We start from the raw sequence: 27,423 nt of genomic DNA on the forward strand, positions 1-27,423 counted from the left end.
TTTTTTTAATTTAAAATTCTGCGAACAACGTAATATTAATTAGAAAAAAAATAAGAAATCGTTTTTTCATCGTGTGGTTTTATTTTGTCTGTTTTGCCAGAAACAGTATTCAAAATGTGTTTATGATATAGTTTATAGTTTGTAATCAGTAATCAGTTTGATAGCTTATCTTAAAAGATGTCTTACAATTACAAATAATGTTTACATGGAAAATAAACTACTCGTTCAAAAAGAATGTTTTGGCGTAGTCACGAACTTTTTTCAACGTCCCAAGATTGATGTCAATGCCGAGCTCATGTGATTCACGGCTTCGTATGAATTGTTCATATTCGATTTTGTGTGCATTCTCAGCCAATTGTCTGCAGAGGTTTTTCAATAGTTCCATTTTCTCGTGTTTTTCACTGATTTTAAAGCAGAAAAGTTCGTCTTTTACTTCAATAGCAAAGACTCGTTCGCTATCTTTGATGTCATACACACACGGGATTGCGTTAAGTGGAATTAGTCGAATGTGTTTGTATGGTTTGCCTCGTGCCTCACGAATCTTACATATTTCGATGTAATCCGTGAATAAAATTATCATCAATCGGTCATCGCGTCCACCCAAACATTTTGATAGTTCACATACTTCACATTCGGAAATATATCGACGATTTGATGATAGCAAGCTGGCTGGACAGTTGTCAATATCGTTGATTATATTTAATAAGGCGGTGTAACCCTCTGTTTTCCGTTTATCTTCGTTGATATAATTGTTTACATCATTTATTGCATTCAATGCTTTCTCCAGCTCCTTGTGATCGGGGTTCGATTTTGGTGTATGCTTCAGAATATCTTTGACGAGAAGACCCATGAATGGTAAGCGTTGAACAGGTTGTATCATCAGTTCTTGTAGCGTTTGTCGACCGCATTGTGGTTTTGATTGATTAATCTTCAGAAACGCATGAAACTTTGGGTTCTGAGCAATACATTGCAGAAGAGCACTTTTCATTTGCTCGAAATAATTTACATAAGGTGGATAAGCCTTCAATAGCGCTGCGCGATGATCAAGAATCACTTTACCAATGAGGCAATCCTCCTTCCAGTTCAATTGCATCTCTCGGAAATTATTCAGCATTTGTGAGTGCACCTAAAGATTGAAAAATGAATATCAATTAGTATAATTAATTAATTAATTAATAATGTTAATTTTACTTCAAAGAGTGGAGCGAAATTGCTGAAAATTGCCCGGAGCTCGGATTTGTTAAGCAGTTCTTCGTCCTTTTTGCCAACCATCTCTTCCAATGGCTTTTGAAATTCAGTCATTATCATGTTAATGATACCAACGTAGTTCGTTTCAGTCGAATACAAATCCATGAAATGATTGAAACGCATCGATTTTTGTTTCTTTGATTTTGGTGTGTTTTCCATGCTGCAATCGGAATCTGTAAAGGAATATTAAACCAGAAATAGTCAATCATTTCTAACAGACATTGTTTTATACAAACGGCCTACCTTTCGAGTCAGGTTTCGGGCTATTGGTGAAATCCAAGAAACTGCTCGACATCGATAGTTGGGCTGTTTCGGAAGTTCTTCGTTTACTATTCGCACCAAGAACGGAGATGCGTTTTCTCTTTCGTTGCATAACTCTGGTCAATGAATCACATCTATCGCCAGTTTGTATACTGCCGCGATTTGCCAAGTAGTTACTGAACAAGTAGTCATCAGTGTCGGCAATCCCCTTCTGAATTGTGTACCAAAACCAATCCGAGCTTAATGCTACTGGTTGCTGTGACCGTGGCTCTGGCACCGCTGAATCGACAACATCACTATTTTTCACATGTTCGTTCGTGTATCGTGGTGCATTGGCTTTCATTCCGCTACCAACTGGTTGATATTCCGGTTCTGGTATGGCAGCAATCATTGTAGCATTCATGGTGCTGTTGACCAAATTCAAATTGCGACATGATAACATGCTAATTTCATTTGGCAATACAAATTTATCGTCATCGTTTTGCCCTCGTTCTACACACGAATTATTAAACTTTCTGGGTGTTTTTGGTGTCAAGCAAAATTCTCGCTTCGATCGATTGCTGTTGGTGATACGATCCTTCAGTTTGATTAATTTTTCTTTCACTGGGCGCTTTAATGTGTCAATAAATGTACTTTCCATGGATGTAACCGAACTGATTGATGCATTTGGATCAATTGAGTCGCGTCTTGCACGAAACATATTCCTGATGGGGTTTTTCATGCCGGCAAAGCTCATGCTTCGACTTAATGAACGTGTTATGGAACCACTGCGAATGAGTTTTGGTTTCTTTGCTGAATTAAACTGTGCGGCAAATGTATCAGTCGAAATGATGGAGATGTTATCAAAACTGTCACGTTTTCGCTTTGACATTTCTTTGGTTTTTGACGAGTTTCCATCCTCTTCTTCCTCGATATGATGAAGAATGGGCGATAGATTAACTGGCTCTTGCAAAAGATTTTCCTCATTACCCGGCAGAACCATTCCATGGTTGTGTTTGAACGCAATTTCCGGTGTTTCTGTAATGAGGTTAGCCGGAGTAGGCTTTTCGTGTAGTGTTTTCACCGAGTTCAGCTTAACTGGCGACTTGGGACCAGTAATTGCCTCTGGAATATGAGTAACATTATTAGCTAAAATCAAATGCGAACATTCTGGATCGTCCAAATCTGCGGGAAGGCCACCATTCGATTTCAAAACATCGACCATTTCTTGGTGTTCTTCTGTTGAAAATCCATAGAAGCAGATGCGAAGACCTTCAAATGGTTTCAATTTGTGTGCTTCAATGAATTTGGCATCGTTGGCCGAGAAATCAACTTCATCACGATGTTCCCATGCTGTCTCAATCCATGCAGCTTGCACAACAGTAACGCCAAAAATCTTGGCATAATGATATTTTTTGCCCGAACTGGTTGGTGAGATCAAATGCGTTATACTTTCATGCATATCTTTCCGAATTGAACCTGTCAAAAATTTAATAATTATAAAAAATAAATAAGTTATAAAGTGTAAACAATCTTATAAATTTAGTTTGTTCATTAATTTTTAAACAATAACAATTCGAAATGACATTCTTACCTCCCATAGCGTGGATCATGTCGAACAAACGTCGCAACTCATTTTTTGCTTTCTGCTTATCTTTGAATGAGTGGAAGCCGGAGAAACATGTGACAACCCCTTTCATTGCAAAATTGTACCGTGGCTTCTTTGCGTAGACAAGACCATTTCCGGATTGAGCAAGCTGTTGTATTGCAACTGGTCCGTATATTGGTTGTTCACTTTCACGAATGGTGGCAAAATTCTCTCCACCAAAGTCACTCAGTACAAAATATGTTATCCATTCGGTATCATTGCAGAGCTCAACACCCGTTTTGGATGTCAAAACTGGTACTTTGAATGAATTAGCTGACGTTTTGACATTTTCATCAGTGGCCACTGTGCCAACCAAACAAATTCGCTCTTTTGGAAATGATTCCACAACAGCATCGGTCGTACGCAGTTGATTTTCCATCTTTTTGGGCGATGCAATTGTATTGATAGTGATTGCAACCTTTTTGATAGTTTTGTGGCCATTAACTAAATCACTCTGATTTTCTTTTTGTTCGTTGTGTTTTCCGATGGTTTTGACACTAACCGATGGTTCAATTGTACCCAACAATTCATTCTCACATACAACACCTGTACAATTGTTTGTGTAATCACTGCTCATATCGTTTAGTTGATGCAATTTTCTTCAGAATAAGTTATTCACGTGACAGCTTACGATTTTTTTTCTAAACGAGACAAATTGATAATAACAAATATGTTTCACAAATGCAATTTTTCCACAGTAAAATGAACAATTCTGTTTGTTTATCTAAATCAAATGTATATGTCAATTTTAAAATGGTCGTTGCGCATGGTTCCCATTTTTACAAACACAATGAATGATGACGAAATTCACTGGAAATTGTCACAAGTTTTATTGTTTTATTTTAGTGCATTGTTTTTGGTTTTTTTCGATATGCTTATAAAACAATGATATTTCAATAAATTACATGGCAAAAGATTTTTGACTGAAACACACGGACTTTACGACGGATCATGTTATTGTTTGAATGTCGTTACGTTTTTTACATATCTAAATTTTAAGCGTCGCACGCAGTTTAGTCGTCTATCTCCTTCTTTCACATAAATTTGCAGCCAGCATGGTTAGTGTGAATGGATAAGAATGTCTTTTTGAATTTTTGAATTGATGCTCTTGTTGTACATGTGTGAAAGAGACAAACGTATAAGTTCAACAGTTTGGATATACAGAACTCACTCACTCACTCTCCAGCGTTCATAACGTCACCATTTACTATTGTTTGAAGTCCTTTGCTTGTAACTTCCTTTGAATCATTCGTTTGAAATAAAAACATATTTTATTCAGTGTTTTATTTCCTAAATTACAAATGCAGATTTATTTATTTTTCAATATCACTAATCAATTACATAAACTGGTTTCAATCTAAATGACCACACAACGGAAACATGTTTATGTCAAATATTCAACTGTATGAAGATTCTATGAAGAGGGACGGAACGCAACCCAAATTTATCACATGCATACTGAAATGTCAATATACTGCAACGGCAATCATTTTGAATTACAAACATACAAAAAATGTTACAGAAAATACAATTCAACACATTTTAGCGTCGAACATCACTTTTTTATCATTAATTTCAATCATTATTTCCATCTTTGAATATTATGACAAATGTTGCCTCAACAACTTTAGCCATAGTATGATATGCAATTCGTTTTAATTGTACTTCTGATAAGCACATTGCATGCATTGAATTTAAAAAGCCACTATATTGAAGAAAAACAATTCTTTCAATATTTCAATTTTTTTAAGCCCAATTATGTAACATAATAATTTTTCTTGTTCTCCTTTCCTGTGAATGGGATTTGAGAAATTCGTAATAATCCATGTTTTTCATCATATATTGAATAGAAAAGTATTTTTTAAACAAAATAATTGATAAAGTTTCTTGGTAGTATTGGAGTTGAATGTGATATTTTAGTTGATATTTTGAGGATCGTTTTAACTTTATCTTAGGCTAAAAAAATTATATACGATTTTCATGTATTAAATAGATCGATCTTTAAAAAATCCTTTACTGTTTGATTTTAATTAATGTGTGGGCCAAATGAAATTCGAAGCGAATGCCGGGAAAATCATAAAGATAAACGACGGATATGCTGAGGAAATAAAATTCAAAGTGAATTCGCTGGTCGATTGAATGACTTGAGTTGAATAACCTCCTTTGTGCTAAAGTCAATTAGTTTATTATCAAAATTTAAGTTGGTATTCGATGCCAAGCATCTAAAAGATGGTAAAAATAAAAAAAAGGTTTTTAATCGCTTGTAAAATCCTCATTCCCGAATTTCATCGCTCGTCCTAAAGTAAACGAATTTATTGATCAATTTTGTGTCTGCTTTTGGCGTTTATCTCTTTGGCCATGTTTCTTCAGAACGCGGTGCGATGCGACAACAAACCATATCAACATAAAAGAGTTCAAATACTCGAATAGAACCAAAATGCTTGATTGAAATTCTTGGTGGGGAAAAGGCGTATATTTACGGCCGAGCCATAACTGCAACAATCAGTTAGGCTCTAACTTCGAAACCGTCCAGTCAATGTCATGGTTACTATTTTTTTTTAAATACCATTGACGCAACGATTCGAAGCATTTCCTTTCTTTAGTTCAAGTGTAAGTGTTTGTCGGTGTGTGGATCTTTCGCTGACTGGAATATCAATCATTTTGACTGAATCAGTTTTCTTTGCCAATTCGAACTAAGCATTTCTAAAATGTTTTCAAGTCGTCTTTTAATATTTTTGTTTTTGTTTTTGCGAAGACTCATTTGAAATCATTACTCGTCTGTTTGTGGACAGACACAATCTGTTCGAAATCAATTCAAAGCATAGTAAACTTTGAATTTCAATTTTTTTCAATTGACAAGATAAATCAAAGAATTCAAATTAAAAAAAACGAACAATCGAGCGCACGATTAAATCCATTCCATATTTTTTTTCCATTCAATTTAGCTCAATTCACTTTACTTCAGTTCTCTCTCATTCTCTTATGCGCTTTCCATCGCAAATACACTCCGTTGCGTACTTCCAATCGCAAATTGGATTTATTGTACATTGTGTCATTAGTCGTACGTGTGTTTGTGTTGCTTTTTAGATGCTCAGGAGGAGTTTTTAATCAAAGTTGAGACGCACTACATATCATACGCATCGATAAGATGCATTGAAACAGTTTACAAAGAAACATCACGCAAAACAATTCATTCATTTTTGTTACGCTTCTTTTATTTTGTCTCCAAAAGTAGATGATTTTTCTCAACAAACGGAAATTTCCATCACTTTGCGAACGCATCGATAGTTAATCGCCAGTGTAAATTTTGTGATCGTTTCTTTGGCTGCATTGTTATGCATTTTTGCAGTCGTAATTTTGTTTGATTTATATTTCGGGTGTGAAAACGCTACCAGTTTTTATTGCTAATGCAACGCGTGAAGTGCAAATTTTTATTTCTACTGTTCTCCGTTCGAATGAAAATAATTGTAAACATCGAAATATCATAACAAAGAAATGCAATCAGCTCTCTTAGTATTGCAGTTTGTGAGAGCTTATTGTGAGAAACAACGACCACAAGTTCAAATTGTTTCGTCCGCTTGAACTCGTTTTCTATTCGTTTATCTGATTATCACATCATCACAAAGCTACTTCAGTTGTGTATCAGTGTGCAGCATTTTATTAGTTGTTTCATATATTTATTTTCCTTCCTTTTTGTTTTGCTTTGAACCTTCGTCGTTTGTAGATCAAGAAGAACTGTCCAACAGAAACCGGGCAACAAACGAATTCGCGTATAAAAGTACGACGACACAAAATCGTAGGCTCTGCTTCCCATTGAAAACCAACATCAAATAGTACGACAATAGGCAATAAGGACTGAAATAAACATGACCAATAGACTTTTAGTGCTACTGCACTTACTCGGTGCATTCAGTATGCTGCTAGTAAACGCTAAGACATATGAGACTGACGACGCGATTATCGTCGAAGGTAGGTGTGAATTCGTTTCTTTGTTTTAGCCTAGAAAATGAATAATCTGGTTTGAAAGTAAGTTTTATTTTGTATTTTGTTGATTTCTTGCATTTCCACTTTGTTCACATTTAAATTGTACATTTTTATCATAATTTAAATCGAAAGAATTTTATTCCCAAAGACCATTTATTGTTCTATACATAGGATTTCGTTTTTCCTCACAAAATGGTAAAATATTGAATTGGCGAAAAAATAAATATCATATTGCATACCAATTTCCTTACATTTTCGTTAAATGTTTTTTAGAATATTCACAATTCCATACTTATAAAAATAAAATTGCAAATATAGTTCAATTTAACAATTTTTTTTCCAATAAAATAATGAACAAAATCTAATTGCATAACGAAGATTAAGATTCGTTGATGTAGTAAAGGTAAAATTATTCTTATTCGGGTCATAAAAGCTGTATCAGTCGATTTCGAAATAAATTTGTGTGTTGATGTATATCGACATCCAATTTAGTGTGGTGATCCGAGAGAATGTAAATTTTTGCAAATCCCTTAATGCAAATTTTTGTAATCACATTTATGGCTGTTGGCAGATGTTTACGTTGACATTTTTTCATTTCATTGCAGTTCCATATTAAACGTGTAATTAAGTGTATAAATTTCTCCAGAAAAGATGAACAGAGTGAAAGGACGAAAGAGGAACCCTTTCGGCATATATGCCGAAACACTTGATAAACAAAGTAGTATTTGATTGCGAATGAGTGTAAAATATAACGGCAAAACGAAAACACGGAATTTGTTGTTTTTCTCTTTCGCTGCCATTTATGGTTTGAGCAAAAGATAAAAAGAATTAAAATTCAGCGCACACGTAAACTATTGATTTTTAATGAATTCTTTCATTCCAATTCTCATTTATACCGTATATATATATATATATATATATATATCGTTTCGTCTTTCACGATCCTTTTCGTACTCGTACACCATTTAACGCCATAAATTACATTTATCAGTTCGACTAAAGCAAAATATTTTGGTCTCAATACTATAAACGTTTTTGTTGGTCGAATTAAGTTCGCATTTCGGAAGAAAAAAGATACGAGCTATTGACATTCGTATATTGACCTCATTAATGGAACACATTTAAGATAGCATCTCAACGTAAAGTCGGTGAGTTTGGAATATCGTTGGTGCTATCACAATTTGCGTATGAAAACGGCTCTTACCTCGAAAATGACGTTCGTGACTAATTCTACCTCCAAAATGATTAATTTTAAAAACATTAACGAAATAAGTGTGCTTTTATCACATTCCAACGGGAAACAAAACGAATGAAAATAAAAAAAAAACACAATTTTTGTTTAAATTTTAAACTTATATTATCAAGTCAATGATCTCATACGTATTGCCGTTTAACTACACAAATCGCCTATTTTTGAACATGACCGTGCAAAAAGTGTAGTGATCTTCAAAATGGGTCTAGAGCCTTGAAAAATATTCTGATTATTATTACAGGGACGGTACTATTTTACTTGAATGGTCATTGCGCCAAAAGTGAAGAAGAGAATGGCACACGCCTAGAGAATGTATTTGGCTAATGTCAGCTAGCTAACTGAAAACATTCTGGCTGGCTCAGCGGCTGAATTCTATGCGTTGCGTTTTTTCATCGCATCTAAAGTACAAAAATCATATATATGGGGATTTTTGTTTTGTTTATTTTTTGTTGTTTGTAAACAAATCTGCCTATCTTTTTGCATTGTCACTGTGCATTGTGCACAGTATATGTCCATAGGAAATGTGCAGAGGCAATGCAAAAAGATAGGCAGATTTGTTTACAAACAAAAAAAAATAAACAAAACAAAAATCCCCATAACTAATGTATTGGCAATGTAAAAATAAATGGCGAAAATTTTACATTTCTTATGGGCTGTATACTATGTTCAGTGGCATAGGCAGACTTGTTGACAAATAACGGTACATGAAAAAACAAAAATCTCCATATATATGATTTCTGTGCTACAGATTGCGATGAAAAAACGCAACGCATAGAATTCAGCCGCTGAGTCAGCCAGAATGTTTTCAGTTAGCTAGCTGACATAAGCCAAATACATTGTCTGCACACGCCTCTTTGGAATCTTCCTTGTTTTTTGTGTTCTTCAAGTCAAACAAAGAAAGTTTTCTGCGAAAATAACATTTGTGCGTTTACACGTGTTTGAGTTTTAAACATACATATTCTTCGCAATTGAAATCATTAGCAATTTCGGATCATAAATCTTCAAGCATACGAATTTCAATTCGACTCACGTAAATTTCGTCAATAGTAAATGCTTTTTGCACTCGTTCATCGAACGGTATTTTCGATTTTTTTTTCAAATGTAGCAAAAAATTGCAAAGTCTCTTCATTTCTGTTCTGCCTATCATTCGTTTTTGATGAATGGCACCTGTTCGCAGTTTATCGAATGTGTGTTGATAGTTTTTACGTCATACGATTTTCTAATCAAATTCGATAGTATTTGCAAAGATTTTATTTACAATAAAGGGAATAGCTATTGCTTCCTGATCTACACGCAATACATGTGCTCTCACTCATTTGCCATTCAAAGCACAAAACCGACCATTTTCCGTTTGACCGTTAGAGTGCCTGTGCACTCATAAAACTTTAAAGATGAAATACAAGAAATGCAACTTTTGTTTTCGAACACACGCACACACAGGCACACACTTCCAATTTGCCATTCACACATTGTCTGAAAGTATGCGATATTCACAATTGTGCGTGTATACTTGCACTTTCTCCATTTCTCTGTTTTTGCCAATCAACAATCAAACATCGCATCGCATTGACCATCATTATCGTCACGGTCACGTCATAGACTAACGTAATAATTACTCTCACGCCAATACTCACATTCCAATCTAAATGGTGTGAGAGACACTTCCAGCGCACATTGCCTGCACTGGAAACGTGCACACGCCATAGCAAACAAATGAGCTGAAGAGATGTTTAGATAAAATGTTTTTTATGTAATTGAAATTGTTTTTTTTTTGGAATTGCAAAAAATTTGTGTCACGAATTAAAATAAACAAATATGAATCATTCTTGGAACTTTTATGGAGAAAATATTATGTTTTCTTTTCGCTTTAAACTATAATTTACTTTCTTTTTCCTATTGAAAAGTTGATGAAACGCTAGAAACAAAGTCGCGCTCCAAACGTGATATCAATATTGTACTTCGTGATATAACGCATAATCCGGTAACGACATGGGGAAGTAAATTCGGTGAAGGAGGAGTTTGTGTCACCGCAAAAGGTAAGCCTTTATTCATGCTTCAACGTTTTTCTATTCAGATGACAAATTTTCGTTTCTCTAGCATCTTTTGGAAAGTGTACATCATTCAAGGCTTGTTATCCATATTTCAAAAAAATTCCAAACTTCTCGCAATTCGATCAGTGGATACTGGGGCAGTATGATACATGCACATACTATACCGCAGACGGTCGGCAAGCGTTCGGCGTTTGTTGTGTTGATCCGCCAAAGATAAATGAAAAGCCAGTAGTAGCCCCAGTAATAGCCCCAGTTCAAGAGGATGAAAACGTTATTCTAGCAAATAAGGATTCTGCAATTAGCCAATGGCCACCAGCCTTTATTACTCATCCACCTAATCATACACCGCCAACTCATCCAACAATTTCTGGTACAATAAATATCATAATATTGGATCAAATGTTTTTATTTGAATGCTATGATTCGAAGATTTTCGTTTTTGATATATGATCTAGGCTCATGGCCGGCTGGAGTAACTCAATTCACTACAACAAAGCGGCCAATATGGCCACCACCACTTCCGACGCATCCAACTTCTGGAGCTACATATACAACCAAATTCCCAACACAATTTCCAACCACAACTAAACCGCCCCATGATCAGTTTTCTGGAAACTATTGCGGATCGAAAAATGGAAATCAAGACCAAGAGCGAATCGTTGGGGGGCATGACGCATCTCTAAACGAATGGCCTTGGATTGTTGCTCTCTTCAACAATGGTCGACAGTTTTGCGGAGGATCCCTGATTGATAACATACATATTTTAACTGCAGCGCATTGCGTTGCCCAGTAAGTGTTCATTTGTTAGCATCGCAAATTGCTTTGTAGCAATTAAATCTATATTTTATTCAGGCTCTTAAATGATATAATATATTTCATTTTTCGCAGCATGAGCTCGGCAGATGTTGCTCGAATGACCGTTAATCTGGGCGATCACAATATTCGCACAGCTTTTGAAACACAGCATCTTGTGAAAAAGGTAAAACGAGTTGTAAGACATCGTTCATTCGACTCTCGAACCTTGTACAATGACGTTGCTTTGCTCACGTTAGAGTCGCCGGTGTCATACACTTCGAACATTCGACCAATTTGTTTGCCTAGATCAGGGCAGTTGTACGGAGGTAGCTTTGGAACAGGTATTGGCGTGGCGGAAAATTGAATTTCGATAATAATTGTAGTTTTTCACTCTACTAATATAATTTTGGTTTTCAAAAAAACAGTTATTGGCTGGGGATCACTTCGTGAGAGTATGTATCTTTTAAACCACTAAAAATATCCGACTAAATCATGATTACAAACTATTACACTGATTGAATCATCTCCTCAGACGGACCCCAACCATCGATATTGCAAAAAGTATCCGTGCCGATTTGGTCAAATGCTGTATGCCGTCAAAAGTATGGTGGCGCTGCTCCCGGCGGAATCATTGAATCTATGATATGCGCAGGAAAAGATTCCCGGGACTCATGTAGCGGTGATAGTGGAGGTTTGATTTCCAAATGAGAACAGACAACGATAACGATTCTGACAAATATTCAAAACATTCTAATCAAAACAGGTCCATTGATGGTTATGGATGGCCATACCTGGTACCAGGTAATAATGCTAATAATAATTGAGTTTATGTTCTAAAGATGTTCTTAATAGGTGCTGGGATGTGATTTTTTTCAATCGTATTCAAAACTGTTTATACTCAAGTTCAAAATTCAATCGATAAATGGAACTGTAACAAATCGGATTGTGATACAAAACGAACCTTTCGTTACTTCAAACGTGTTTGAACGCCGATCTCAAGACAGTTCACCTCATAAAAGAAAAATTAATAGCACACATCATTCACAATCGATTCAATTCAAATAAACAAATGAAAACCAATTCACATCAAAAAATTAAAAATAGCGTCTTTGAATGAAAAGAAAACAAATATAAAATATTTGATAAGTGATTTCCATAACTGAAGTTAATTTTGTCATTCTTCCTTTTCTTTGCTATCCAGGCAGGGGTAGTCTCGTGGGGAATAGGTAATTAATTGTTTTAAAAACTAAATATTATATTTTATCTTGTATTGATTAAAATTAATAATGAATTATCATTAACAGGATGCGGATCAGGTAGATATCCCGGTGTCTACACAAGAGTCAGCTCGTTCTTGCAATGGATTGAAAAGAATCTATCAACAAAATGATAAAGACACCAAGATTGGCATTGGATTTATATTTATTCTTCCATTTCATCACCATATTGACAGGATCAATGGAATTAGTTTGATCTTGTGTGAAACGGTCATTTCTATTTATCAACATAAAATTAGACTTTAGAGATAGACGAAACAATTGCATGTTTTCGATAGCAAAAAATTTATTCTGTATTTCAAAAAATAAAATACATCAATCACATATACAAATTCATAGATATCCCAGTTTGAACAACAGCAATGGGACTAATTCCTACGAATTTGTTTATAAAAAGCAACCATGAAATAAAAAGGAATCGATTTCTGATAAAACAAGTGTTCTTTTTTTACGTTTTCAATTGAAGGAAGTAAATTTGTGCCATTGGAACCAGGCGATACTTAGAAAATAAATTAACTTTCAAAGTTTGCGTTCATATTTAGGCCGAATCTTCTCCATAATACAACATCTTTCTGATTGGGACGTGGAGCAAGAACTTGTTGGCTTCCTCAATGAGAAGTGGTTCTATGGCTGCTCGCACCTGCGGCATCATCTCGCGTACCATAAATGGCCAGTATTGGTTAACGAATTTCAATGTAATACGACCTAAAATCATCCAAATCAGAACAATATTCAATTCATTGAAATCACCAATAGTAAATTGAAAAAACAACAACATTGAAACAAGTTCTTGTTTATCACCGTGAAACTAAAATTCTTTTGACATGTAAACAAGTCATTAAACATGAATTAAACCAAATATGCTTCGTACGGTATATTCCCTTTTTACGTAATATTTCCCGTCAATTTAAATTGACTCAATTGTTCTATTGTTAAGTATTGAATAATTTCTTCTTTACTATTGTTTACTTACTCAGCTCCTCATCTGGAAATAATCCTGTAGCGTATACTTTTAAATCACCAAATTGTGGCGAAACCTCGAATTTGGTCAATTTCACATATTCTTTGCCGTTAACTTCAATAATATCACCTTCTGTTCGGCTCACCAAGTTTATATCGGCTATATGGAAGGAAAATAACGCAATATTTAGTCAACAGGTTAAGTCCTGATTTCCGAATTGAAACCTACTAGCTGTAACGTTAAAGTATCCCTTCGATTTTATTTTCAATCCATTGAAGCGGCCCTCGCCTTTGTAGTATCCCTCAACTGTTGAATGTGGTACGTAGGCTTTGATTTGAGTGCTGATGTGTGTCTTTGTGATTTTAGTCCTGGAAATTTAATTCCGATGACAATCTTAGTTTTTCACTTTACAATACAATAATTTTGGTTTTCAAATAAATTCGATGAAAAAAAATTGGAAGAAAAATCTCGAAAATCTTCCATAAAATTTTACTTTGAATGAAAATATTGAATTGTGGCCTCACTTAACGTCTGTGATCTTGGCGTTGGATGCTCCATAGATGTTTGTCTTGCGAATTGTGCCAGTTGCAGCGAAGGCATCTCCTCGTCTGAAAGTCATCGATTGCGATTCAACTCGATATGGATCAATTGGTGGAATACGAAGACTCTCCAATCCATTCTGGAATTATGCATTCAATTTTAAAGACAACTTTTCAAGGAAAATCACGAAAATATTTTTATTCGCCATTTCATTATGCGAATTGTGTGGATAATCTTCTTTATATCTGGCTAATTCGCTATAGAATACTTACCACCAATTTTGGCAACATATCTTGGATTGCTTCCTATAGATAGATGGATTAATTTAATATTATTAAATGGCATTTTATTAAAGTACGTTAAAGTGACATATAACGTATAACTTGACACCGTCAATATTTTGCAAAAATTTCAGTTGTTTTTTTGTTCAATATTAGTTATAATAATAGAATAATTTATTAAAAAATCAAATAACGGATCTCTACCTTGATGCACTCATCGCGATCTGGGCTATCAATTTGGCATGTTATTGTTCCTGCCGCTAAATCAAAAATAGAAGAAGGAAAAATGCAATTAAATTCAAGCTTTATTGATTTCTTCATTCCATTTTTATGAGAGCTATTCATTTAAAGTACAAGAATAAATTCTAGTCTCGTTTAAAAACCAGGTAATATTTCTTAGAGTTATAATTATTTCAAATAGCTCTTTGCTGTTAGAAAAATTGAGAATAAAAAGGTATGTGAAAAATGTTTCATGCGATACATTTGCGACTTTAAAATTCCGAAAGTCATCGCTCGTTAAAATATCTTTTTGACCGTGTATATCGAAGAAGTTCTTTTTTTTTTCAAATAACATACTAATACAAATGCAAATGATATCTGAATTTTGTGTAAAAAAATTTTACCATAAGCAGAAGACTTCTTTATCAACTTTTTTTTAGCATTTGCGAAGATTTGAAAAGTGCGCAGTAATTTGTATAGTCATCTAGCTTCAGTCAAACGAGCCAAATTCATTCATTTTATTTTAATAAATTCGGGATTTTTTTTTCGATTGTTTTTTATTGTAACTGCGTGTATTGTATAATATAAAACTCTATTGAAAAAATGATCAAAACAGGTTTCTCATGAATCTTTTCTTTGGTTGAAATGTTATAATAATTAATTATTAATACATGTTTAATTAATTCTCGTTAGATGTCCGTTTCAATCAAATCGTTTATGAAGATGAAATAATCATTTTTTTTGTTTCTATGCTTATTGGATGCCTTAACCCTTTATCACATTTCGGTTCCTAAAGTAACCAGATACGCCAGACGCTATAGCTATGAAACCACTGAATATTTTTAAATTCTTGTTTGGAAACAAATGTAGGGAAATGAACTAGCTTTCATTTGATACTTTACAGGCTACAATCGGCTGGCTGAATGAAAAGTTTTTTCTGTTCATGTACTGCTGTAAAAAAAATGCGAAATTATAGCAGAATTCCACATTTTCCCTCCGGTTATCTTGTGGGATTGTTCATTCTTTTCAATTGTCAAATTAGGACCCGTAGGACCAAAACACATCAATTTAACTTTCTGCATCATTAGTTTTATGAAATTTAATTTTTTCAGGCTGTTATAACGATTTGACACTTTTGACTCTTTTTCGATTTTCTCGACTAATACGCAATTTTTCAAAAATCTAAGTATGAGGTCTTTCTCTATTTATCGTGGCACAAAACATATATCAAAATGATTCAAAAACAAAAAATTGTGCATCAAAGGGTTAAAGCGACGAGTTCGTGAAAACTACTATTTATGAACTAATTGCAAATCAGCATGCAAATTGCATGATGCACCAGTGTGGCATAAGACTTGCAATTCAAACTGATTAATTGGCGGTAATTCGTTTATAGTGTGTTGATGACGTTAACATCTCATGACATCCAGTCTATTTTCACTGGTAATAATTGCATAAAGATGATATGACAGCACACATTTTTTTTCTTTAAATTAATACTATTTCCTTCTGTAATTCCGCATTATCATGGGTGCAAATTAATTATAGTGGGAGGAACAAATTCCTGGAATTTTTTGCAGCATGATTTTCTTTCCAAGAGCGCTAAAATCGCAAGAGAATAGCGATAGAAATTCTGCTAGATCCACCATTAAATTTCGCTCATATTATATTATATTTTTGTAGCCAAATCAAAATTCATCGATTTGCGTGCAAAACCAATGTTTTTTTTCATTAGCTTCATGTTCTAGGTCAGAGATCTTTACGATATTTTCAACTGTCTACGTTTAGCCTTTTCTTTCGTTTTAATTTCATTTAGCAATTCTCGAAACCAGTTTATCGCAATGTCATCAACAAAATCTCACAGACTATTTTAATCAGTGGCTGGCAAAACTTGTATTCTATGGGGGAAACATAAATAAATTCAAACTTGAACTCATTTTACACTGAAGTACTCAAAAAAAAATTAAAAAAATATATCACGATAATATTGTTATTGTGAATGATCTCATAATATTATTCGATTCGTGTTCTACTGTAGTTCCCCAATAGTTTCGCTTTCGACGGAGAAGTTGTTTTTTTTTGCAAAAAAAAATGCAGAAGTATCAATAGTTTTATTCAGTTTTTTTATAGCTTGAGCCTCCGGATGGATTAATTAGATTTCTTTTACATTTATGCTTCAACAAATGTGATGTTTGCGATAGAAGGTCTTTAAATAAAAGAAATGAGCAATGGAAAAATACTGGCGCAAAGTAATGTCATTGGCGTTAAAGAATAATTTTTTTTATTTCCAACATTAAATTTTTCGTTAAGGATTTTTGCTGAAAAAATCTAGCCTTGGCGGTGTGTATGGATAAAAATTGGCACTCAATGACTTCAAAATTTCGATACCGTCAGAAACATAAATTTTCAATGAAGAAGAAACATAAATTACAAGTAGACAAAATGACATTCACTTACGCAATTCAAAATCATTATCGTTTTCTTTAACTTGAGGGGCAGATGACACAAAAGCCACACACAAAACTAAAACGCAAATTTTCATCATTGTTAAACTATTCTAACAATCAAACACAAAGCCAAAGGAGGATAACAAGTCACAAAAATAAGTAAAAACAATTAAAAATACGAAAGTTTGAAATATTCGATGTAAACGATTGAGCGGCAAATGAGCAAGTAACCGCCACAATTCAAAATTGTGGTATTTATATGCAGTTGACCAGGTACCCAACTCCGCATACTTGTGTAGATTGTACATTAAATATCTGTGTAGTAATATAAAATTTACATTATCTTTCGAGTGGATTGTGTGCGATTTGTTTTGTGTTTTGACCTTGAGTTGATTTCACACAGGTTATTCAATATAATAGGAAAGAGTCGGACAAACAAAACCACTCTTACAGTGAAACGTGCGTCTATTCTAAGACAAAAGTATTAACGTCGTACCCATACGTCATCGTTCGTCTCGTGTTTATGTCAATACTGAAATCTGCGGCGTTACTGGCCGCGCACATTCAATTGTAGCTTGAATTTAATCACAGACATTTTGGTTGGCTTCTCACTCAATTACGTTAGCATTCAAAACGTTTCACGTTCGACAATTTGCACTTTGTTGTCAATTTCATTTTTCATCATGTCTAATTTGATCTCGCTTTTATGTTGTATTGTTTTGTGCGATACGGGAACAAAATTTCTTCATTATCTGTGCTGTTCGTGTTCTGTCTTTTCATTATTGTTTCTTTTTTGCTTGTTGTTTCGTTTGGACTATTCTTCGCGCTTGTTATGTTTAATTTTCACAAAGCACAAACACACCGGCGACAGAGATGCACGATAGTCACATTCGTCGTGAAGTATTTATTGCAGTAATCCTTATATTTGCCGCATTTTTTGCACGCTTCTTTTTTATTTCACGTTTTATTTACTGTATTTTACGGCTTTTGCATTAAGACATTAGTTGAATAGCCAATACAGAATGGGCTTGATTTTTTATTTAGCTTTTCGTTAAATTTGTGCACAATTGATTTCAGTAAATCTATTTTGTATTTATGAGCGTCACATTGTCAATGGTCTTGCAATTATAATTAGCGATTATTAATATAACTTGGAAATTGATGTCCATAATATAAATATTAGCTGCTATTGTTCACGTAAATATAATTGCTCTTGGGACAAGTACTCGAGGCGACCAAATTTCGCTCAGCATTTGATGAAAGAATATCCAAGACGAATCGCCAGTCAAAAATTATCCCGAAAGAGGCGCCGCATGTCAATAACAACAAATCAGACTCTATAGAATACATATACAAAAGAATCCCCACTCTTCCTAAAGATGCGACCAATGTGTGTTGTGGCCGAATGCTATCGCATCGCCGCTATTGCGTGTATATTTGTCAACCACATACCGTTAGGTTTTGGTTCTCAATTATTATAAGAATTCAAATACTTTACACTCGCACACACAAAGCAACACGCTCAAAACATGTAAACACCGATACGGTGTCTGTTTGAAATACTGCGTTTTATTTTTCCAAAGGATGAACATAATGCATACCGGGCAACGCAGCCAACTTCACGTTGGTTGTCACTTGGTTACTACTGCAACGCATTGACGTATGCTTGTGTTCGAGAAAAAAAAACCAATTAAAATGAACTAAAACCAAATGAAAATTTATTCCAAATAATTTGAGAGATATATTTTTTAATAAAGTATAATTTCTACTTATATTTAACCAAGTTTTAGAGAAATCATAGTCTTTGTTTTGCTGCAACAAGACTTTGTTGTTTAGTCAGAACGAAAGTAGAAATTAATTGTGAACAATCCATTTCAAAGTCTTATTGCAGCGAAACCAACTCTATGATTTTTTTTAAATTTTGCCAAATATAAGTAGAAAAGGTACTCTTTTAGGAAATATGTTTTCTAATTTTTTTTTTTTGAATCTACTTTTCATTTGGTTTTAGTTAACTTTAATCTGGTTATTTTTCAATCAGAAGCATACGTCAATCGCAACGCAAAGTGGCACAAGCTTGTATCATTTTTCGCATACACACGCGTATGAAAGCAACGATTGTATGCAGAAAATGGGACATGCTTATGCCACTTTGCGTTACGACTGACTGTAGTTGGCCGGGTAACCGCTTTGGCGTGGCGCTGTCAACAATGTTGCCCCATTCATTCACACTTTGCATTTTTCTGAATAATATATGTTGGTGCATCGTACGAAAATTGTTAGATGCTACAATATGACTTGTTGCCCTTTTCACACAACCGTGAGCAGTGAGCAATGGCAATACAAATAAATAACTATTTATTTCAATACGTATTGGTCATCCTTCACTCAAGCATCGGTTATAGCGCTATATTACACACGCACATTGAAGTGCGAAAGGGACAATTGATCATATTGAACTATCGTTTACGCATCACTATAGATGATACAGAGAGCGACAGATGCCGAAAGATATAATGTATGCGGACACTGCATTGGTGTTTGTGTATTTCTGTGTGGGAAACAACGTAAACTCTGTCTAGTTGTTGACGTTTACCAAAATGAAACACAAATCGGAGCACTATAGCGACATCTGACAAGACTATTTCCAATGGATAAAAATGAGTCGATTTTTTGGTGATGTTTTTTTGGATGTATATGTTTGAGACCGAAAGGAACAAAAAACTTTCGGATTACCGGACAGTCCCGAGTCCAAGTCCCGGGAGAAGAATTTTTTGTTCCTTTTAATCTCAAACATATAGATCCAAAATTTCATCAAATTCTGAGAGAAAACTTGTTTGCCTGAAAAATGCCCTGTTGCGCCCTTCGTTAGGAAGCAATTCGAAGTAACAAACATTTCGTTTCAAGTTGAATGGTAGAAGAGTACTTTTTATTGTTAAAAAATATTCATAAAATTGGTTCTTCGTCAATTTTCTGACAAAAAGAATGCAGAACTGGCGTTAGTTCTATATGAATTCAAAACTTGTTTTTGTCGAAGTTTCGAGTCGGTTTGAAATGGCATGTGAATTATTTTTAAATCTATATTTAAATCACTAATTTGAAATAATAATCATCTTGTCTGATTAAGGAGCTGTATTTCTATTATATCAGCCTGAAAACTTCTCATAACATCGGCGTTTTACAACATGAATACAATTATCTATTATCGCCAAAATATACAAATTTCACACAAGTTGATCAATGGACTGGATCTGGGTGGACGGAAAGTAAACATTAAACAACAATTAAAATTATACATTATTCATTATCTACTGTGACGCCATAACATCGAATTTTGTTGTTTTTCTCAATGAAAATTCAAAAAAAATGTTAATCACTTTTGACCTTAGAACACGCTGAACGAAACAATTCTCGCGACATAGTCCAAAGTATAATAAGCCGAGAAATTGATTCACAAAGCTGTCACAAATTTGGTGTGATAAAAAATCATCAATCGTAACGAAATTAGAGACACCGGATATAACGTTAGCATAAATCTTATTGCGCTTCTGTCTGTCTTACAGTCGTCTGCCTTCGTTTATTTTTTGTTCTACAGTGGAGCCTCGGAAATTAGAAGATGTTTCTACTTCGGGTACTACTTCTAATTTCCGAAATTTTTTAATTTTGGGGGCAAATTTTTTCGCATTAATTCCACGATTAAATCAACTTAATAGCGCTACAGTAACTCCGGAACGATATTCCCGCATAAACATACAACTTTGAACCATACTTTAAACAAGATTTCGATATTTTTGACTCTCTGACTCAATAAAAAAAAATTCAACAATATTCCCATCAAATACAACGAATTATCAGACGAAAAAAATGATTTATTAGCTATGTTTATTTCCAGCTGAAAGTTCATAAAAACTATAGGGATGTAATTTTTCATAGAAAAACAAATCTCAAGTAAATTTGGAGCAATTTGAATCCGAAATAAACATAGTGGCTGAACAAAATAAAAATTGGTTGATTTTTGAACGAAAATCGAACATTTTGTTTAACCCTTTGACGACCAAGATTGAACGGATGGGAATTTTGCAATTCTGATTGCAGATTCGTGCTCAGCGACCCCAAAAACCATAATAAAAATCTTATCAAAAATTAATTTTTTTAACTAGAAATATGAAAAAAATGATGGGACATATATGTCCCATTGGTCGGTAACGGTAACTACCTTTGTATGGAAATAAATATGTCTCCCATAAGAACTACGTGTAAAATCTTTTTCGTTTTTAAAATATTCAGAATTGTTTTGAACCGAAAATGGTTTGAATTGTGCTTTGTTGTGCCCATTTAAGCACGAATTTAATAATATTTTTGTAAATTTGTGTGTTTGAAAATTCGCAAATAATGGCCAAAATACAGGGAAATACGGGGTATTTATTTACCTTTACCGACCAATGGGACACATATGTCCCATCGCGCCAAACGCAATAAAAAGTGGAAAAAACGTTTTTTCTAAATAAAGTCGATGATTTTTGGAAAGTACAGTAAAACCTGTCAATAACGGAATCCCATGGGGAATTTTTTTTTTCCACTATTGACACGAATTCCACTATTCAAAGGTTCCGTTATTGACAGATTTTTGAGTCGAACCAAACATGATTTTCCATTATTGAGGGTAAAAAGAAACAAAAAAAACCGAAGCATACATTTTTATAGGTATTTAATGATCAAATCAAGCGATATAATAAAGGTGAGAAGGAAATACTGAAATAAAAGTATTTTTTTAATAAATGAATAAGGGAAAGAACGAAAAATGAAAAAAAAAAACAGTGAATGACAAACATTATTATTTAGAACAATCAAGCAGTCTAAACAGTGACTCAAAATGAGAAAGTAAATGATACTCATTTCTTTCACTGCCAAATTGGCAGCGATAAATTCTGCATTTCATCAAATGAATAAATGATTTTCAAACTTACTGTAAATATACTGAATTGCTCGCGCCAATCGAGTGGATGTGTTTTTATTGGGAGCGATTAGCAACGATTTTGGCAGACGAAAGTAAAACATGATACTGAAATCAATGTAATGTACATTGTATAGTACTGCAGGATTTTTATGATGATCATTGGTTTTGATAAAGGAAAAAATATAGTTTTAAATGAAAAAGACACGGAAAAAAGACGAAAAAAAGTTTCGTCAAGAAATTTTTTCCACTATTCGGAGTTTCGGTTTTCCGTTATTAACAGGTCAATTTGTATGATAGAGCTCAACGGCCAAATTTTTTTTCCACTATTGACACGATTTCCACTATTCCCAGGTTCCGTTATTCACAGGTTTTACTGTAATGGACATTTCGCACATTATTCCAAATTTTCAGCTTTAAAAGTTCCACCGTTAAAATTATATAGCATTTGGCGAAAGTTGAAAAAAAAGTTAAGATTTTTTTGACTTTAGAGTGTTCTATCCAATTGCGTTTACAATAAATATCCAATATTATGGTACTTTCTGATAGCTACATTAATTCTCTTTCAAACGAAACCAATTTTACTAAAATTGGTTAAAAAATGTAGTTATTACAGATGAAAAACAAAATGGGACATATGTGTCCCATTGGTCGTCAAAGGGTTAAGATGTACCCTGATTCTGCATCCGATTTGCTTCAAATCAGCCATGATTGTATGTTTTGTTTCGAAATTTTGGAGTTAAGAGTTAAGTTGGGAAAAACTCAAATAGTGACACCTTTTCCTAATTTCGTCAAACGATTCCAATAGAAATTTTGTTCTATTTAAAAATTGTTTCGTTCGATACAATAGCTGCATTGCATGAAATAAGCATATTAAAAAATGCCTCCGAAATTAGAAGATGATCTTCTAATTTCAGAAGCAGCAATAGAGCGGAGATTTCTTATTAAATTTCGGAGGTTTTCTAATTTCTGGAACTTCTAATTTCCAAGGCTCCACTGTATAATAGAAAATTTTACTAATTTTTTTCCCTCGCCAAAGTTCAAATGTTCTGATCGTACATTTTACATTCGTGATACGACACATCACTTTAATGGAACGAGACAAAATATGACTGTTCATTTCTGTTTATATCAAACAGAGAAACTCTTTTGTCATGTATTGAGACATTTTTTACAACGTATTGTCATCTAACAATTCTATGTAATAAACCGAGCTATTTTGGATGTACCACAAATCACTTGATATTTATTATTTTTTATATGCTCATTTTGAAATATAGTGATTTCTTTTTAAATAAGCATAACATCGTTTTTGTAATACTAAAAATTGATATACAATCAATGACATCGACAAAATTTGTAACTGTTCATCAATCGAATAACCGTTTCAAATGAATCATGTTTTCAATGTTTGCTATGTCAAGGTTGGATCATGAAATGTTGTGCTAGACAGGTTCAATGAAAGTGGGAAAGACTAAATACCTTCTTATTTGTCAAAATAACTTACGTCTTCAGTCGGAACAACTTGCCATTTCCATTAAATAAAGGCAAATCATATCCAATTTTTTTAACGAGAGTTTTCCAACCAAAAAATGCAAAAATGTCGCCGAAGAAGAATACGCTGCGTATTCTTATCCAATTTTCTTTTGATTTTTTTAATTAAAAAAATTTCGGACGTCCGAAAAATATTCGGACGTCCGAGAAATTTCAAAAAGTTCGGACAAAACCCCTTGTCCGTCCCATAGGCACGACATGAAAAAAGTTGCTTGACAGCGCCGAGTACTCCCGCAGTGGTGAGAAACTAAAACACACCAATCACCAATATTGATGTTCACGATCATCAAATTGTTTATACTAAATTTTATCCACTTTAGGCACTCATAACTGCTCATAACCACTCATAAAAATAAAATTCTTGATTATTAGAATCACATACCAAGTTTACATGCTAACTAAAAATCAAATCGGGAAAATTAAAAATAAATTCGGCAATTCGACGAATTACCGAACGTTTTTTTCTGTTTTCGGCAAAACATCGAACTATCAACAATGTTGTCGAAATTCACTCACAGCGGATTCCATTTTCACAGGAACACTGCCATTGATAAAATTCACATGATAAATTATCTGAATTTATCAAAATATCCGATCGAACAAATGCAGAAAGACCAATTTGGAGTAAACGAAAAATTTGAACAGAAACGAGCTGTGATTACAAAATCTGGACTCATTTAACATTATAAAGCATTGCCAATACACTTGCCCGAATGAATAACAAGTAATTCGCACACATTCGCACAGTCTTGTCAAACATCAAAACTAGCCCGAATTTCGTGATGACAGTTCGTCTCTGTTTACATTTTTCGTTTACTCCAAATTGGTCTTTCTGCATTTGTTCGATCAGATATTTTGATAAATTCAGATAATTTATCATCAGATGAAAAACCTCTAGACGAGGTTAAAATGGAGTGACGCTCCTGTGCGTGGATTTACCACTCAAAATGACTGATATCATTTTGAGTGACGCTTTGACGCTGTATTATCTCTGGGTACGAAGTTCAAAAGTGTTTTTCGCATTCACTATTGTGAAAATTTATTTACAATAAGGAAAAATATCGCGTCACGACTTTTGAATTTAGTCTCCAAGTCAAGCTTTAAAGCGTTTTGCCGTCCAAATTTCCATTCGATTGAATCGATGGAGGCTCCATTGAGCGGATGGGAAAATTTAAACCCTGCATTTCAAATTAACTTTGAAGTTCCATTGTGATATATTCATTAAAAAAAAATCATCAGAAAATATTCTTCGAAAAAGTGTTCGAATTTCGGAAATCCATTTTTCAAAGTTATACGAAGAAATTAAAAATTCGAAAATGAGTTCGAACTTCGAAATGATGATTTTCTAAATCCTATCGAAAGTTTTTTTTTTCAAAAACGGCTTCGAGTTTCGGAAATCCATTTTTCGAAATTACACGAAAAATTAAATATTCGAAAATGAGTTCGAAAATGATGGTTTTCGAAAAAAAAATTAAAAAAAAAAAAAAAATTCGAATTTCGAAGATCCAGGATGGTCCCATTTGGTCCAAAATCCATTAGTCCCGAGAGACCATAGACTTACACCACCTGGCCAAAGCATTTGGAAGTTATGATGGCTGAAGAGAAAATTAAAGAACAAATACAACCAAAGTTGCAGAGTATCAGATTCGCTACTGATGGCGCCTTCTAGATTTTCCATACCACAATGTACCGAATTAAAACGAAACGTCTGTATTTTGTGATGGTATGAATACAACAGCTCTAAATTTCATGTAATAATGAATTTTCGAAAATTAGATTGCGAATATACTTTCTTCATTTAATTTTTGACGAGGAATCGATTTTCGACGAAATTTCATTCAGGCTCATGTACATTTGTCCATTTTGGTTAAATTTAATTGGTTTGGTCCGTTTGTGCGTTTATGATTGCATTTGGTCCGTCCGTTTGTTTGTCCGTCCGTTTGTCCGAGTGACTTGTCCGTTTATGATTGGGATTTGTCCGTCCGTCCGTTTGTCCGTTTGCTAAATGTCCGTTTGATTCGGACAAACGGACGGACGGACAAAAACGGAGGAGAAAAGTCACTTACCCAAAAAAAACTTTTAGTTAATGTTTTGGAGCAAAATGTCGAAAAAATCGAAAAAAAATCAATTTTCCGACCATAGCTCAAAGAGTATGCTTAATGTTTTCAGCAAAATTGTAGCCAAAGTAAAACTGATAATTTTTATTCTTGTTTCCAATCCAAAAAAAACACGTTTTAACCATTTTTTTTTACTAGAAATCGCTTTTTAGTACCAGAAATAGCCATTCTGTTCAAGTTTTTGGCCGATTACTTGCAAATAACTATATATATTTCCATATTATTCGCTTGGATTTTCATGGAAGTGTCTCTGCAGATATCTTGAACGAATTTTTTAGCTAATTTAACCCATTTTGGCCCGCACTTTTTCTGCTCGACAGAATTAGCTGAAAATTGGCACAGAAGCTAGTTTTGGCCTAAATATGAATAATTGGTTTCAACTTTGTTGATAGCATACCTGGGGGGCCGCCTATGGCCCGTTGCGAAAACGCAACGCTGGGCCAAAAGGTGTTAAAATACTGTTTTTTTTTTTCGTATAGTAGCATTTAATACCCAAAAATCGATAAAAATAATATAATAGGATGATGGAAAATATTCTGATGATGTGTTAAAAGAATGGCCACGCCTGAATTGACTGTTGAGATAACTTAATACTAGTTTGAAAGATATAAAATTAATGCAAAATATCAAAAAATGTTGATGTTGTGAATGAATTATTGCTTGTTTTTGTGATATTCATCAAAACACTTTGGGTGCAAACCGACATTGCAACGATGGCAGATGTAGACTGTCTGACTGCTACATTGACGGCAGCGAAGTCGACCGGTTCCACGTTGTACCAAATGGTCCACGCGATCAAATCGAAGAACTTCCTTTTGTAAGTTGGAACTCATCTTTTTTTCTTGAGCCTTTACTGCCAATGTGGATGATCCAAGGAGGCTTTCTGTTACGAAGACTCGGAAATCAAGCTGCGACATTTGTGGTTTCTTTTCCTTCTTTCGGCAAAGGCAATGCAACTTCCATGCGTTCACCATCACGGCATCGAATGCATTCATCAAAAGTGGCCAGTACCACTTTTTGCCGCGAACATTGATTCGATAATTGCTTAGCGCGTTATCGAACAAATCAACTCCACCCATTGTTTGATTGTACTCGTACACTTGATGTGGCATTTCGTAGATCATTCCAAAAATGCATTCCAACATAATTAAACACAGAAAATTCTTTTTGGCTTACATTCAAAGAATGAAAAGTCAATGGAACGTACACTTTTTGAAGAATTGCCATTGTTCTATGAAATTTGGCGAAACACAAAAGAAATTTAAGTTCATTTTCTGTATAAAAAACGTTACCCAAGGAACAAAAATGTAACCATTTTCAGTAGATTTCACCATCGCGTAATGTAACGTTTTGGCCCATTTTCGTGGTAATTTCAGTGTTATATTTAACGTGGATTATGTGCATGGTTCCCAATAAAATGACACCTTCCAATGAAATATTTTAACGCAATGCATATTATTCAAAATGTAACAAATAACGGACGGTTCACATTATGCTCGCTCCATTCTACACAGACCGTACAGCAGATATACAAACACGAAAGAAAGAATGTGAGAATGAACCGCATACAGAAAGAACAATCAAGTAACATAGCTATGTGTACTGTTGCTCTCGTGTATCCTCTGTTGCTTCTCCGCTTCGTTCGTTTCATTCTTGTGTGTGTGCTGGAGCAAGAATATTTTCATAACAAATCGAAGTCTGACTGTGGCGATCGAATTGACAGCTCTCACTGTTTCTGCGTGAAGAACAGTGCAGTTTTTGTGTTCTGAATTTCATAACGATGCGAAATATCTATTTTGAGTCGAATTCAAACGAGATTTTGAGTGTTCATCAACACATTTTTCTGGATTGTGCTGTT

The 27,423-nt window shown here is 34.1% G+C and overlaps 3 protein-coding genes across 12 annotated transcripts; 1 reads left to right on the top strand and 2 right to left on the bottom strand.

The window, feature by feature from the left end:
• Nucleotides 1-128: 128 nt before the first annotated feature.
• Nucleotides 129-4,673, bottom strand: LOC129568697 (protein ECT2-like). Of its 4 annotated transcripts, none has more exons than XM_055446934.1 (5): nt 4,478-4,673; nt 3,083-3,777; nt 1,492-2,967; nt 1,192-1,421; nt 129-1,126 (listed from the first exon to the last, which is right to left on the bottom strand). In XM_055446934.1, the coding sequence occupies exons 2-5, from the start codon at nt 3,711-3,713 to the stop codon at nt 218-220; spliced, it is 3,246 nt and encodes a 1,081-aa protein (XP_055302909.1). In that variant the 5' UTR covers nt 3,714-3,777; nt 4,478-4,673; the 3' UTR covers nt 129-217. The 4 variants fall into 4 exon arrangements, with proteins under 4 accessions (XP_055302909.1, XP_055302907.1, XP_055302908.1 ...); XM_055446932.1 differs by having other exon boundaries at nt 3,083-4,243; nt 4,316-4,673; XM_055446933.1 differs by lacking the exon at nt 4,478-4,673 and adding an exon at nt 4,042-4,241.
• A 939-nt stretch (nt 4,674-5,612) lies between these two features.
• On the top strand, nt 5,613-12,662 carry LOC129568700 (trypsin-4). Of its 6 annotated transcripts, none has more exons than XM_055446937.1 (11): nt 5,613-5,746; nt 6,861-7,105; nt 10,277-10,408; nt 10,470-10,793; nt 10,879-11,212; nt 11,312-11,559; nt 11,644-11,670; nt 11,751-11,909; nt 11,982-12,019; nt 12,420-12,444; nt 12,523-12,662. In XM_055446937.1, the coding sequence occupies exons 2-11, from the start codon at nt 7,003-7,005 to the stop codon at nt 12,606-12,608; spliced, it is 1,476 nt and encodes a 491-aa protein (XP_055302912.1). In that variant the 5' UTR covers nt 5,613-5,746; nt 6,861-7,002; the 3' UTR covers nt 12,609-12,662. The 6 variants fall into 6 exon arrangements, with proteins under 6 accessions (XP_055302912.1, XP_055302911.1, XP_055302914.1 ...); XM_055446936.1 differs by lacking the exon at nt 5,613-5,746 and adding an exon at nt 6,229-6,603; XM_055446939.1 differs by lacking the exon at nt 5,613-5,746 and adding an exon at nt 6,229-6,557.
• A 94-nt stretch (nt 12,663-12,756) lies between these two features.
• On the bottom strand, nt 12,757-18,213 carry LOC129568703 (uncharacterized). Of its 2 annotated transcripts, XM_055446946.1 has the most exons (8): nt 17,327-18,213; nt 16,954-17,258; nt 14,482-14,537; nt 14,269-14,301; nt 13,981-14,135; nt 13,685-13,824; nt 13,469-13,615; nt 12,757-13,200 (listed from the first exon to the last, which is right to left on the bottom strand). In XM_055446946.1, exons 2-8 carry the CDS (start codon nt 17,039-17,041, stop codon nt 13,034-13,036), a joined length of 786 nt encoding a protein of 261 aa, XP_055302921.1. In that variant the 5' UTR covers nt 17,042-17,258; nt 17,327-18,213; the 3' UTR covers nt 12,757-13,033. The 2 variants fall into 2 exon arrangements, with proteins under 2 accessions (XP_055302921.1, XP_055302920.1); XM_055446945.1 differs by having other exon boundaries at nt 16,954-18,213.
• Between the last annotated feature and the right edge of the window lie 9,210 nt (nt 18,214-27,423).

The sequence above is a fragment of the Sitodiplosis mosellana genome, unplaced genomic scaffold (assembly GCF_009176505.1).
Source record: "Sitodiplosis mosellana isolate CC-2019 unplaced genomic scaffold, AAFC_SMos_1.0 Smas_scaffold_21, whole genome shotgun sequence".
NCBI lineage: Eukaryota > Metazoa > Arthropoda > Insecta > Diptera > Cecidomyiidae > Sitodiplosis > Sitodiplosis mosellana.